This window comes from Triplophysa dalaica, chromosome 7 (assembly GCF_015846415.1).
Source record: "Triplophysa dalaica isolate WHDGS20190420 chromosome 7, ASM1584641v1, whole genome shotgun sequence".
NCBI lineage: Eukaryota > Metazoa > Chordata > Actinopteri > Cypriniformes > Nemacheilidae > Triplophysa > Triplophysa dalaica.
In genome coordinates, this window is record NC_079548.1 from 24,569,000 (window position 1) to 24,584,332 (window position 15,333).

The 15,333-nt window shown below is 43.2% G+C and overlaps 1 protein-coding gene across 1 annotated transcript; it reads left to right on the forward strand.

Annotated features, from left to right (window-relative positions):
* Positions 1-5,890: 5,890 nt before the first annotated feature.
* On the forward strand, positions 5,891-8,171 carry LOC130426618 (zinc finger BED domain-containing protein 5-like). The gene has a single exon (XM_056753492.1). The coding sequence runs from the start codon at positions 6,263-6,265 to the stop codon at positions 7,667-7,669; it is 1,407 nt and encodes a 468-aa protein (XP_056609470.1). The 5' UTR covers positions 5,891-6,262; the 3' UTR covers positions 7,670-8,171.
* The last annotated feature ends 7,162 nt before the right edge of the window (positions 8,172-15,333 follow it).

Genomic DNA, 15,333 nt, shown 5'->3' on the forward strand with positions numbered 1-15,333 from the left:
AAAAGAACGGAAAAATAATATTTGCATTCCTTGTATTTGGTTTGGAGAGAAGAAACCTAACATGGCAACTCTGTTAACTCCATTTGTTGATGAGCTTCAAGAACTGGAGCAAACTGGAATCAAATGGACAGACACACAGAACCAGCAACATTCATCTAAGGTGCATGCCCTGATCTGTAGTTCAGATTCAGTGGCTCGTCCCCAATTTCGAAACACAAAAAATTTTAATGGCATATATGGCTGTGACTTTTGCTATCATAAGGATAGGAGATCATACTCTTACACATGTCCTGAACCTTCTCTCGGATGCGAATCTGAGCATTTTCAACATGCTATGGCTGCAACTCCTCAGCAGCCTGTAATGGGAGTGAAAGGTCCCTCTCCTTTAATGAAACTAGCAAACTTTCAGATGGTTAATGGGTTTGTGCCTGAATACCAGCACAGTGTTTGCCTAGGAGTAACACAGCAGCTAATGACATTATGACTGGATTCAACCATGACCAACCATGGTACCTTGGAACAAAATCCGAAGCCATTGATAAGCAGTTACTATCAATCCAGCCTCCAGTAGAGTTAACTAGAGTTCCAAGATCTATAAAAGAACGTAAATATTGGAAGGCCTCTGAATGGAGATCGTCTACCAGTGCTTTGTGGTATTCTTTCTAAGAAATACTGGAACCATCTTTTCCTTCCTGTTTTTGGTATTTATTCTCTGCTTCAGGAAAAGATATCAATGGTTGAGGTTGATAGGGCAGAGAACGAACTAAAGAAATTTCGTAGGGAATTTGATAAGTTGTATGGCAAAGAAAATATGTCATTAAATGTGCACTTGATGACACACATTTCTGCAAGTGTGAGAAACTGGGGACCTTTGTGGGCTACATCCACCTTTTCTTTTGAGTCTTTTAATGGTACACTCTTGAAGTTCTTTAATGGAACCACACATGTCCAACAACAGATAGTCAAGAGATTCCTCAAATGGAGAGACCTTACAACCAAGGCTGACAAGCACATGAAGAATGCCAAAGACACAGTCAAAAAACTGTTCTATCATATGCAGAACAGCATCCAAGAAACAGCAAAATCAGCACAACTGTCAGAGGAAGTTCGGGTTTTTGGTAATCCTCATTCAGTGACAATTCCAGTACCGCACATCCTTGCTATAGAGGATCTCTTTGGTATCAGGGTACAGCAAGGCCTTTATTATGATCGTTTTCTTATTGACGGTCAATTCAATTCAAGTTTATTTATATAGCGCTTTTCACAATGTGGATTGTTTCAAAGCAGCTTTACAGGGGCAAACAGGAAAAACAGAAAAGGTAAAACACAGCACAGTGCATGGTATTTATACAACGAGTAAGATCATTCTGAGAAATAATATCTAATTTCTAAATAAATAAATAAATGCAGTCTCCCGGTGAGCAGGCCAACACTGCCCTGCTGTGGCGAGGAACCCAAACTCCAATGATTGATTAATGGAGAAAAAAACCTTGAGAGAAACCAGGCTCAACCGGGAGGGCCAGATCCCCTCTGAAGTGTCATAGCTGCACTCAAACTGCTGACATGTGATTTAAGTTTAGCATTTAATACCAAATATTGTAACTTCAGCATTAATAAGACAAATAGTCCGTCTTTGCTCTTGGTTGGGGGTGTATTGGTCTGAGCTGGGACGGTCCGATGGTCATATTTCTCTTGGCTGGTGGTGGAATTGCCTTAGATGGAGCTGGAATGGTCAGTCAGTCTGCAGCTGTAGCTGGCGTAATCTCAAATTGGGGATGGGCATCTGTCGGTCGTCTGGACATGGTGGAACTTCTTCCTACCTCGGGACGGGCATCCCGAGGCAGAGGCGGAAAGAGAATAAAGAGAACAATTAGCGTAGCTGCTGTTCATTTACTATGCATTAAGTAAAAGCTTGGCTGAAAAGATGTGTCTTTAATCTAGATCTAAATTGGGAGAGTGTGTCTGACCCTCGTATAGTATCAGGAAGGCTATTCCAGAGTTTGGGTGCTACGTATGAGAAAGCTCGACCCCCTTTGGTGGATTTAGTTATTCTAGGTGTTGTCAAAAGTCTTAGAGAGCGTGATGGGTTGTAACGTGATAAAAGCTTGGTTAAGTAAGTAGGGGCTAAACCGTTCAGGGCTTTGTAAGTAACTAAAATAATTTTAAAATCAATACGATACTTAATGGGTAGCCAGTGAAGCCATGATAAAACTGGTGTTATGTGATCGTATTTTCTTGACCTAGTAAGAACTCTGGCATCTGCATTCTGAACTAACTGTAGTTTGTTTATCGATGATACAGGACAACCACTAAGTAGAGCATAACAATAGTCAAGCCGTGAGGTCACAAATGCATGAATAAGCTTTTCTGTGTCTGCAACACACAAACTATTTCGTAATTTGGCAACATTTTTAAGGTGGAAGAAGGCTGTTTTTGTGATATTTGAGATGTGATTTTTAAATGACAGGTTGCCGTCTAATATAACGCCTAGGTCTTTAACTGTATTTGTTGGAGTAACAGTGCAGCTTTCAATTTGTAGGCTGTAATCAGAAATATTCTGTTTACTTGATTTTGGTGCTATAAGTAATATTTCTGTTTTGCTAGAGGTTAAAAGGAGGAAATTACTAGTCATCCAATGTTTTATGTCCTCGATGCACTCTGCCAGTTTGGATAGCTTAAAGGAATCATCTGGTCTTGATGAGATTTATAGCTGAGTATCATCTGCATAACAGTGGAAGCTAATTCCATGTTTTCTAATAATGTTGCCGAGGGGCAGCATGTATATGGAGAAAAGCAAGGGTCCTAAAACCGATCCCTGAGGTAATCCATAATTTACTTGCGTAAGATTCGACGATTTCCCATTTAAATGGACGTATTGATATCTGTCTGTTAAGTCAGGGGTTCCCAAATTTTTCAGACCACGACCCCCGATATTAGACTGCTGACGACCCGCGACCCCCCCCCCCTCCTCCCCCTCCTTTCTCATCTTTGTGTTTTCCTCCGACAGCTTGTAAGGATTTGCGATTTGGTTACATACTGACAGAGCTAATTCAAAAAGGAACACAATCTCTAAGACAGGCTATTTTATTAACAAATTATGGATAAAAACAAATACATCCCATAACTGTGAAATAAAGACAGAATACGAACAAGCTGCCTGTAACACGCATACATCAATAACTTTGTATTCAGAAAAAAACGCCTAATGTGATGGATGGGCGCTGTGCGCGGAGCAAAGCAGATCGCCACCCGCAGATCATATTCCACCCGCAGATCATATTCCACGTTAAACCGTGAACTGTGTTTATTCTTAATGTCAGCGCGGAGAATGTCTTTCCGCATAAATACGTTGAGCCAAATTGCATGAGTACATCCAATGCGGCTTTCGACGACTGTGGATATTCCAGCGCAACAGAAACCCAGAACTCGAACAGTTCTATCAGCGCATCTTCCATATCTGACGCCAGATTATTTTCCGTGGTTACATTAAATGGTGACCTTATCCAGTCATATTGGTCGGGAAGTTTTATTTCCAGTTTATTTTAATTATCCTAAATTTATACTCGCATCATTACTACCTTTTTTAACATATACATTTTTTTTTTTTTTAATTAAGTTTCTGTAAATCATCTCGCGACCCCCCGGCCCCCCACTACGCGACCCCCCGGGTGAACCACTGTGTTAAGTAAGATCTGAACCATTGCAGTGCCTGTCCCTGAATACAGATATAATTGTGTAAACGATCTAGTAGTATTTTATGGTCTACAGCACTGGTTCTCAACCGGTGGGGCGCGCCCCCCCGGGGGGGCGCGGACACTCTCCCGGGGGGACGCGAGTAGACTACAGGATGGGAGAGAAAAAAAAACTGAAAAAATATATATATTTTTTTTTTACATTTTTTTTATCACTAAACTACTTTCATAAAAAGTTGTAGTTGTGTATATACATAACTCCTGAATAAAAATTAAAATGTGTTTGGACTGATTTAAAAAAAAAGAGTTTTGAACAAATTTGATTGGTTTGTGGATAGTGAGCGCAAATGCAGGTGAAAAGCGGTTTTATTAAGCGAGTCATTGAGTCGTTCATTCAAACGATTCGTTCAAACGGCCGATTCATCAAGAATGAGACAGATGTTTGTGCATGGGTCATTGAATCCATGACTCAATCGATTCGTTCAAAACACTGAATCATTCAAAACAAGATTGATTGTTGCTGTGAGATGCGCTATGCTGTGATCTTTGTTTGGATTCATCGGATCTATTTTCGCTGCTAAAATAGACCAAAACAGTCATTATTTCGTCAAAAATGTAAATAACTTGTTTGTTGAACTGTCATATGAAATCAATGTCACATTTTCAATCGTGAGGTGATGGTAAATTAAGTGACGGTCAATTGTCAGCTCTCTTGGTCGTCAGGTCGTGTGATGCATGTTGCTGAACTGCATTCAAAAGTTATAAATATAAAATCACCACATTTAACTGCACTATTTCAATTTAGTTTATTTGTGTGTGCTGCGCTCATAGACTTTAGAAAACGGCGCTCATTTGTTTGATTTCTCCTCGAGAAGCTGCGCAAGCCTCAAAAGTCCGAAACTGTCTTATTCGTTTTTTCATATTCGTCATTTGGTGGCTCTCAATTGTCAAAAACAACCCTCAAAATAATTGCTACGGATGCGAAAAATGCAGAAAATTGAACCATCAGAATTAATTTTTATGACGGGCGGAAGTTTCAGAGATTGCAAACATATAAAACCTGAGGTCCTATTTAGTTATATATATATAGCCTATATATATATATAAAACGAATAAACTAGTCAGAATATAGGCTACAGCTAAAGCTTTCCTTTAGTTTTTGTGAAATACACGCAGCCACGCACACAAAAAAACATTTTTAAATACATTTATGTTGTTAATAAATAAAAAACACTAAATTGTTGTAACAGCAATATCTCCAAGTTTTGTTTTTCACTGTAAAAATGTAATGATTTGCCAATGCAAAGAGAGTACCGGCACCTTTTCCCCCACTTCAAGCACTGCTTATAACACAAACAAATCATCCTCCTGGCGACTTGTTTTTGTCAATGTGACAAATCCAGCGAATTTTACTGTTGTTTTTGGAGACTTTTGTGGTGTTTGGAGACTCGAAAGCACGAGTCACTCTGCAGTTAGGCCTACTGTTCACAACGAGCAGCGGGTGCTGCCGTTAGCCCCTCTCCCGTCCAAAAGCACTTCAAGGCGGTCAGACTCTCAGTAGCCTCACGCAGCACTCAGAGCAGAGAGGAGACACACACCCCTCCGCGTCCAGGCTGCAAATGAATCGCGCATGCGCATGGCCGCCGCCGTTCCCGCCCTAGCTTGCAGAGCGGGTTGTAAATGTAAATGTTCACTCACTCAAAATACAAAAATAAATAACTGCGATTTAAATTGACTCAAGACATAGCTCTCCATTCACTCTAGTCTAGTCTCTTGCCAAGTTCACTTGTGCCAGCTCTCGCTAGTCTGTTATCAATCTCGATTTACATAGGCCTTTACTACAAAACCCCAACAGTCTTTTTAAAGACTAAACCCACAAACATTTTTGTTAAAGATTAGATCAAATCTCAGCCCTTGCCAGTATTTTTTTTTAACTGCTAGGCAGTAGCTACACTTAGCTAAAACAACCCACACGACTAAGACACACACACACACACTACAATCTTTAAGTATTCAAATAAAATCTGAATTGTCTGCAAAATAATTATTTTGTTCGTTTAATTAAAGATCGTCCCTAAGTCCCGATTGATTAGCCCCTGATACGTCTCTCAACACAGCCACACACACAGTTACATATTGCCTAAACTTTATTTAAAACACATAACAAAAATGAAGAAATTTCTTGTGCGGACCAACAAGCCAACCGACGCACCACCAGCTGCAAAAAAGCTTAGAAGGTACGATGAAGCATACCTGCAGTTTGGGTTTACAGTTACGGCTGATCTGAGACCTCAGTGTGTCGTGTGTGCCGAGGTGCTGGCAAACGACAGTATGAAGCCCTGCAAATTAAAAAGGCACCTCGAAACAAAGCATCCTGGCATTAAAAATAAGCAGCTGAATATTTTAAAAGAAAGCTTGATGGCCTCCATCAGCAACAGGCAACCATTTCAGTGCACAGCACTGTGTCTAAACAGTGTTTGGAGGCATCGTATGTAGTGGCCAAAAGAATCGGTAAACTGGGTAAACCGCATACAATCGCAGAGACTCTCATTTTGCCGGCAGCGCAAGACATGTGCAGAATAATGATAGGCGATAGTGCAGCAGCCAAACTCGGTGCAGTACCACTGTCCAATGACACAGTCGCTAGGAGAATTGTAGACATGTCCAATGATATCAGAGAGCAACTGATCGAGTTTGTAAAAAAGAGTCCTTACTACGCGCTGCAGCTGGACGAATCCACTGATATTGCTGGGCAGGCACAGCTCCTCACCTATGTCAGGTATCTACGTGACAAGGCGATTGAGGAGGATGTACTGTTTTGCCGGCCTCTTCAGTTGCACACTACAGGAGAAGCCATTTTCAATGTCCTTAATATTTTTATCCTTGAAAATGGTTTGGCTTGGGACCGATGCGTTGGCCTATGCACGGATGGTGCGCAAGCAATGACGGGGCGTGAGCGTGGCCTAGCTGCTCGAGTTCAGCAAGTAGCTCCACTTGTGAAATGGACACATTGCATGGTCCATCGCGAAGCACTAGCTGCTAAAAAAATGCCGGTTCTTTTTGACTCCGTGCTGAACCAATCCGTGAAAATGATAAATCTTATCAAATCACGGCCGTTAAACTCTCGCTTGTTTGGGGTCCTCTGCCAGGAGATGGGGTCAGGGCACGAACAGCTGCTTCTGCACACTGAAGTTCGCTGGCTCTCCAGGGGGCGGGTGCTACAGCGGTTGTATGAGCTTCGAGAGGAGGTGAAGTGGTTTTTGACAGAAATCAAATCAGATCTGGCGAAGCATCTGGATGACACTATGTGGCTTGCGTCTCTGTCCTATTTGGTCGATATATTTGACCACTTGAATGGCCTCAACCTGTCTTTGCAAGGCCGCGGAACTCATATTTTGATCCTTGCAGACAAAGTGCACGCCTTCACACAAAAACTAGACCTCTGGCATGGCCGCATCAGTCAAGGGAACTGCGACATGTTTCCCAGCCTTGCAGACTTTATCACTGATGCAGGCACGTCACACGATTTCTCATCCCTATTTCAATCAGCGTCTGAGCACCTGTCAGCAATGAGAAAACAATTTGCGACGTACTTTAAAGAGGATTATCGCTCTTTTGCGTGGGTTCGAGATCCGTTTGTGTGCACAGCAAACGAGCTATCAATTGATATGCAGGAACAGCTTATTGAGCTGAAGAGTGACAGTAGACTGAAGGAACTCTTTAACTCCTGCCCTCTTTCGTCATTCTGGGCAGCATTGATGCAGGAATATCCTGAACTCTGTGACGTCGCCATGAAGATTCTCCTTCCTTTCGCGTCGACATATCTGTGTGAGGCAGGATTCTCAAAAATGACTGCACTCAAAACGAAATACCGCAATCGTGCACAAATCGAGGATGATCTGAGACTATCTTTATCAAACATTGAGCCAAGAATTGGGGATCTTTGCAAGGCAAAGCAGGCTCAGGTCTCGCATTAACATCACGTACCTGCAAGCTTCTGTTACAAAATGCAGATGATACCTACTATTAGGCCTAGTAATAATAACCATAATAAAGCATACATTAATATCAGAGGTCTGGTGCAAATTCCCAATTATAGCAATAGCCTAGTAATGATAATAGGCCTATACTGATGATAATAATAATAATAACAACAACAACAACAATAAAGCATTTAACCTCATATAATTATATAGCAATAGCCTAGTAATGATGATAGGCGTACTACTACTCATAATAATAATAATAATGTCTGCAAGCTCACATTAGAAGTCTGGTTCTACTGCCAATTATAACAATAGCCTAGTAATGATAATAGGCCTACCTACAGCTACTGATGATAATAATAATAATAATGTGGGCCTAAAGATAATAGCCGGCCGGCCATCCATCCTTCCATCCATCCAAGGTTGTGTGGTGTGGGGGGGGGGCGCTGGGGCCCCAACTGCAATGAAGCAGCTTTGGGGGGCCCAGCTTGCAAAAGGTTGAGAACCCCTGTATTAGAGAAAATAGTGCCCATGTTGCTGGTCATGTCATCGAGCGATTCTATATTAGTTGGAAATGTTATTAGAGGAGTCAGATCTGGCAAGTTCTTTACGAAACTATCTTTAGTAGTTGAGGTGATTGTTCTACCCTGTCGATAACGAGATATACAACTGATTTCTGCAGTGCGCAGTGTACATGTTATAAGATGGTGATCGGAAACATCGTCGCTTTGAGGTATAACATCGATATTGGTTAGATCGACTCCGTGAGATATAATCAAGTCTAGGGTATGATTAAGGCGATGAGTAGGTCTATTGATGTATTGTGTTACACCACAAGAGTCTAGCAGTTCTTTAAACGCCACAGCTAATGGATCGTTAGCAATATCTACGTGGATTTTAAAATCTCCAACAATCAGTAATTTATCGACGTTAACCAATAGATCCGATAAGAAGTCTGCAGAAAATTAGTGTAAGGCCCAGGGGGTCTATACACAGTAACCAATGTAAGAGAGACCAATGGTTTTTTACTTTTATTTGGAACAGTTATGTTCAACGCAAGCACTTCAAATGATTTAAATGTATGCATTGTTCTCCGAGTAACGGTAAGAAAGTCTCTAAAGATGGTGCAGCCCGTAAGGGCGGAAGAGCCTTGGTCGCTCCCAGAACAGATCAAAATTATTTACAAAGAGCAGCTTCTGTTCAATACACCATGACATTAACCAATTATTAAGCGTAAATAGTCTACTGAACTTTTCGTTCCCTCGTCAGTAAGTAGGAAGCGGCCCTGATACGATGATCCTGGCTGAGGGCGATGCGTTGCGAACAGTATCGACCAGACTCCTGAAGTCCCTCTTCAGGATCTCCGACTGCCGCATTCTCACATCATTGACCCCCGTGTGCAGAACTACGGCTCCCACACTTGCATCCTCCTTCAGAATCGCAGTTACCTGCGCAGAGACATCGAAAACACGGGCGCCAGTAAAACAGTGAGTGCGCACTTTACCTTCATTGAAGGAGGCGCGTACGTTCCGGACGATTGAGTCTCCGATGACCACAGCGTTGGATTTCGTCTCGCAGAGGGCGGCAAAGCGGTTCCTCGTAGAAATCTCGAAGACCGGTGGCGGCGGTGGGGGAGAGTTCATCGCTCCGGTCCTGGATTTCGCCTCTCGCCGTGCAGGTGCAGGAGTGAAATTCATTTCGGCTCGTCGTGATCTTGAAGCCTGGGCTCTGTGCATAGAAAAACACGGAGTAGAAGTTATAGGAGTATTACAATCACGTCGAACACTTTGCGAGCGTCAGCCCGGGATGTTTCCAGCACCATTTTTCGTTCTCGCAGACGTGTTTGCCTCTCAAGTAGATCGTGGATCTGCTTCTCAAATGCTTCCCGTTCTTACTGAAGTGCGAAGAAAGATTCATCATCTGCACTCAAAGGTAACGTTAAACACATATCTGAATCATTATCCATTAGTGGTGTCATTATGAGAACAGTGGCAATATAGAGGCAATATTCAGAAAAATAAAGGCTGGGAATGCTAACAGCCTGAGTGCTAATAGCGAATGGTCGTACAAAACAAATGTATCTGTGCGTTATATGATGATATTTGGTATGGGATACACTTAAGGATAGGTTTAACCCTCTGTGAGTTATCAATTTAGAACATAAATATTAAGAAATAACAGGAATAAACGATATATTTAGAAAAAGTTTGACGGAGCTCTGTCTCAAACCACGCTCTCTCAGCAAACAGGAGCCGGTTTGATCAAACTCAATCCAAGCGTGTGCGTACTAAATACAAGCACCGTCCAGCATCCCTAAGCTACCTGAAGTTAGGCTTTACACATATATAACAGTTATTGAGGGACAGAGAGAGAGAAAAACCTTTCATTCATCTACATTTTATAAACAAATGCTCTTAATCTCTTCCTTTCCACCCCTTCTGCTGGGTTCAGGGGTGCCACATGTTTGTCTGTAGCTATTGCTCCGTGAATAATCCTCCATTGTAGATTCGCTGTTCGCTTCTTTACTGGCTGTTTATACAGGGTTCACCACCTGTCTCTCACGAGAACACCTTGAGATCTTTTGTCCTTTGAGCAAATCCTGATGCAAAACTTTAACTATGACACGATATGTAGCTTTCTTTGATGATGTTTCAAACAAGTCTAACTGTGGAGTTTCAAAAGATAAAATTGATCCTGCTGATTAATCCTCTTGCCTTTCGCTAAACAGCAGCAGAGCTCTTATTTTTTGAAAGTCCAGTTCAGTTCTCATGTCTGAAGGAAATCCTAGTCCAATGTTTTTCCTAATGCAGCTTGGTTATGCTTAAACAATTTCTTCTACCAGTTTTTCAATCACACGTGAATACTTTTATCCCGTCACCTCTTTCTGGGTTTCCACTGATTTCCATCGGCCATTATTCAATTGAGTTGCACCAGCTTCATAATACCATGTCTTTGTAAACATGCAAGGACACGTACAGATGATAAAACATGAACATGAAAACATGTGTTTAAGCAAGGATTATTGTCACTATAATGTTCGTGCTGAGCTCTTAAGATTGACTCCACTAGTTGGAGTATCGTTTTCTCTGTACCGAGGGGGAGAGAAACTGGACAGAGAGAACTCGCGCGACATACACTGTGCACACGTAGGTTTGTCTTGTTTTGTATTAGACACATTAGTTAGGAGTGAGTGCCACCCCATCTATATTTTGTGCGGGCTAGTTAGAGTAGTTTTAAATAGGGCATTTGTACGCTGAATACCCTCTTTTTGTTTCTTTGTAATGAGTTTAGAGTAGAAGGGATAATCACTTGTAAATTTCCCTGTTTTGTTGATTTCATTGATTTGGCACAACTCTCGTCCTGATTTTCCCTTTTGGTCTTGTGTATGTTATTTCATGTATATATTTATTGTAAATGGATGAGTTTCTTTTTATTGATGTTCTTCTTTATTGACAACATTTTGTTATCATTATTGATTTTCTTTATTAAATGATTATATTAATGAACTTTACTACGTGCACCTTTTAGTTTATTAAATTGATAAATCTTTATTCGGTTGAAGGATTTGTGTTCACCACTGCAAACACAAACACCCACGGAAGTTCATTCAGTTTAAATGTTTCCACCTCCAAACCCTTAGATTCCACCTGGGGTCGTAACATTTAATGGGGACTCGTCCGGAATATCTTAAAATCCTGGATACAGTTGAATTTTTTTCCCTGGGTGTGTGTTTTCGGATAGTGTCTCACATTTTGGTAGCGCTTTGTTTGGTTGGTTGTTTGTGATCCACTTGTTTAGGCTGCAGTGTGTGTTAGTGTAGTTGTGTAGTCAGACATCATGGCACTGTTCAATTTACAGGATTTTATTAATCATCCTACGGTGGAACAGATTGGTTTGTGCAGGAAATCAGAACTTGTATTATTAGCTAAGCATCATCACATTACTCTGGGCAAACAAATGCGAAAACCTGAGATGAAAAATTTAATTTTACAACACTTGCATTGGGTTATAAGGCTGATGAGGCTGACGAGATTGCTGTTTTCGAGAGATTGGCATGACGGTGTTGTGAAGGAGGTGGACGAACGGGGTAGTGTTACTGGTGGTGAAGCTAAGGCGGAGGCCGATGCCAAGCCCAGTTTGTCGCCCTTTGAGCCGTTCTCTCTTGGGTCTTTGGACTCGAATGTGGGCGCGGCTAAAAGTCCAGTTAAGCCACCTACAGTTAGAAGCACATGAGAAAGCAAATGCATGTACAGCTGGCTAAAGTTGCGTTTGGAAATTCGCAAGCTCGAGATTGAGGCTGGTCTATATTTTTAAAGTGTAAACTGATTGGTAAAGCTCAGGAGGATTGTTCTTCACTCTCTTTGGAGGAAAGTTTAGAGTATGATACGGTAAAGGCTGCTATTCTTTGAGCTTATGAGCTGGTCCTGGAAGCCTATAGACAGGTTCCGAAACCATAAAAAAAGTTCTGCCCAGACTTTTGTTGAGTTTGCTAGGGACAAAGGAGTTTTGTTCGATAAGTGGTGCACGGCTAGCAAAACAAAGGATTTTGAATCGTTAAGAGAACCTATGTTACTAGAAGAATTCAAAGGGTGTCTGCCCGAACGTGTTGTGGTGTACCTTAATGAGCAGAAGGTAAATGTATTGACCCAAGCTGCTGTTCTGGCAGACAAGTTAGTGCTTACGCACAAGAATGTGTTTATTTCTGCCCGCGGGGAGAAGAGTTCTCCTGTTCCTCCGCACACTCAGTCTGCTCGTCCCAAGGTAAATTCGTCCCAACCTAGAGAGGTTTGAGAGTGTTTTTACTGTCACAAGCCAGGGCATGTGATAGCTGACTGTTAAGCGTTAAAACGCAAACAACAGACCCAGCCTAAAGGGTTTGTAAAAACTGTTAATTCCACACTTATGAGCGATGTCTGTATAGATGAGAGCAATCGACCATTTGTCTTTAAGCGGTTAATTTCCCTAACTGGAAACTCTGGTGAACAAAAAGAGATAACAATGTTAAGAGACACTGGTGCACTACAGTAATTTATTCTGGCTGATATGTTACCTTTCTCTGATAAAATGTTCTCTGGTTCAAGTGTAATTACACAGGGTATTGAAATGGGTTTTGTTAAATCCCAGTTACACAATTTGCATTTACAAAGTGAGTTATTTACCGGATTCATGAGAGTTGCTGTGCATCCTTCACTTCCCATTCAGGAAGTCAATTTTATTCTTGGCATGACCTTGCTGTTGGGGTAAAATAATGCCAATATTAGAGGTGATTGACAACCCAGATCTGAACTCTAACTCCAAAGAGTTATCTTAATCTCAATTGGATGTTTTCCTGCCTTCGCCGTTATTCGTGCTCAGTCGGGAAAATGTGCTGATGTCATTGATTTGGCAGACTCATTCTTGACCCCAATTCTGGTTGGCAAGACCCTGTTAGATGTTGATTTAGTAGAGTAGGCGGGGCGAGACCGTGGTTCAAGTCCGGTGAGTAATTTTGAATTAGCGCACACCGGCCTCGAATCACGTAGGAGATGGGAGCATATTAAAGGAACGAGCGACCGGACCGTCGAGGAGAGAGGACCGGGCCCGAACTTATGTTATGTTTGTATTTATATTATGTTTTGTTCGCCAGCGGTCGTCCGTGAGGGGCCGCCGGCTGTTATATTACTTTATTAAATTTTTAAATGTTTGCCGGTTCCCGCCTCCTTCCTTCCATTTTATTGAGATGTGTTACATTGGTGCCGAAACCCGGGAGGAAGGAGAGACATGCTGTCGGAGAGTTCTCGCCGCCGAGTGGCCTCGCGGTGCCGGAGAGTTCGGGCAGCGCGGACGAAGGGCGTCCGCCAGTGGCTGCCCGAAGCGGTGGCTCTGGGAAACGGAAGTGCACAGTGCGGCCACCGTCAAAACTTCGGTGGAACGGCGACCTTTGCTGCCGCGCCCCTGGATCGAGGTGGGGTGGCTTTCGTCCAAGTGGGAGCGGGGGGGTTGCCGCCGTCCGCCAGAGGCCGGAGCCTGTGTCCGTCCCCCGAGGGGGAGGAGCAGGGGGCGGAAGTGCCGGGTGAGCCACCGCCTGCCAGAGGCCGGAGCCTGTGTCTGTCCGCCCAAGGGGGAGGAACAGGGGACGGGGAACCCGCCCCGACTCCCGGATAAAGGAGGAGCCACCGCCGGCCGCCAGGGGGCGGACGGTCGAGCCGTCCACCGAAGCCCCAGGGCCACCGCAAGGCACCGCGAAGGAGAGTACTCCGGCTGGTTGAGGAACGAGCGGCAGCATGTCGGGGAACCGGATTTTTTTTTTTCCTCTCTCCCCTCTCTCTTTCCGGTCGCTCCGAGGGCTCCCGTCTCCGTTGTCTCGTCTCGTCGCTGCATACCCCCCACCCCACCCCCCCTGAGGGAGGGGGAGGGAGTTTGCACAGTCGCGGGGGTACCCCCCGGCCTGTGAGGGGTGATGGGGGTATGTAGTAGAGTAGGCGGGGCGAGACCGTGGTTCGAGTCCGGTGAGTAATTTTGAATTAGCGCACACCGGCCTCGAATCACGTAGGAGATGGGAGCATATAAAAGGAACGAGCGACCGGACCGTCGAGGAGAGAGGACCGGGCCCGAACTTATGTTATGTTTGTATTTATATTATGTTTTGTTCGCCGGCGGTCGTCCGTGAGGGGCCGCCGGCTGTTATATTACTTTATTAAATGTTTAAATGTTTGCCGGTTCCCGCCTCCTTCCTTCCATTTTATTGAGATGTGTTACAGTTGAGTTGTCAACTAAAAAGCAGCCCAGCTCAGAAAATTCACTGCACCGATGACCACAAGGTAAATGCAGTGACGGTACGCATGGAAGACTGTATTATTAATGTTGGTTCAGCAAATGTTGCTTCTAAATTGGATATGTTAAAGGGTTATTGACAAGTTCCACTTACACCCCCAGATTCTGAAATTTCAGCTTTTGAAATTTCAGCCCCTGATAACTTCCTCCAATACACAACCATGCGGTTTGGTCTTCGTAACGCATCTGCAACATTTCAACGACTCGTATATGTAGTACTATCCGATGCACCAAACTGTAGTGCTTACCTGGATGATCTTGTTATTTATTCAGGTGATTGGGTTGAACATGTCAGTTCTCTAAAAACAGTGTTCGAAAGACTAGATAAATCTTTGTTAACTCTTAATTTAGCTCAGTGCGAATTTGGCCAGGCAACTGTTACTTACCTCGGTAAAGAGGTTGGACAGGGACAAGTCTTCCCCGTCGAGGCTAAGGTCACAGCCATTTCAGAATTTCTAGTCCCCGCGACGTGAGTTGCGCCAATCTTTTGGTATGGCCAGTTATTACCGCAGTTTCTGTAAGAACTTTTCTACAGTAGTTCACCCTCTCACTTCACTACTCAGCCCATCAAACCGTTTATGTGGTCTACGGATTGTCAGCATCCTTTTGAAAGTGTTAAAGCACTTCTCTGTACTGCACCTGTACTCGCAGTCCCAGATTGCGCCTTACCTTTTAAATTAGAGGTTGATGCCAGTGGTGTTGGCGCTGGCTCGGTCCTGCTCCAGGAAGATAAAAATGGTATAGATCACCCTGTGAGTTATTTCTCCTGAAAGTTTAACAAACATCAGTTTAATTACTATACGATAGAGAAGGAAGTGTCACAGGTCGGATTGGGTCAAGCC

What these genes read in the sequence shown, in the direction of transcription:
- LOC130426618 (XM_056753492.1), top strand. Translation starts at nt 6,263, where the DNA reads ATGTGCAGAATAATGATAGGCGATAGTGCAGCAGCCAAACTCGGTGCA.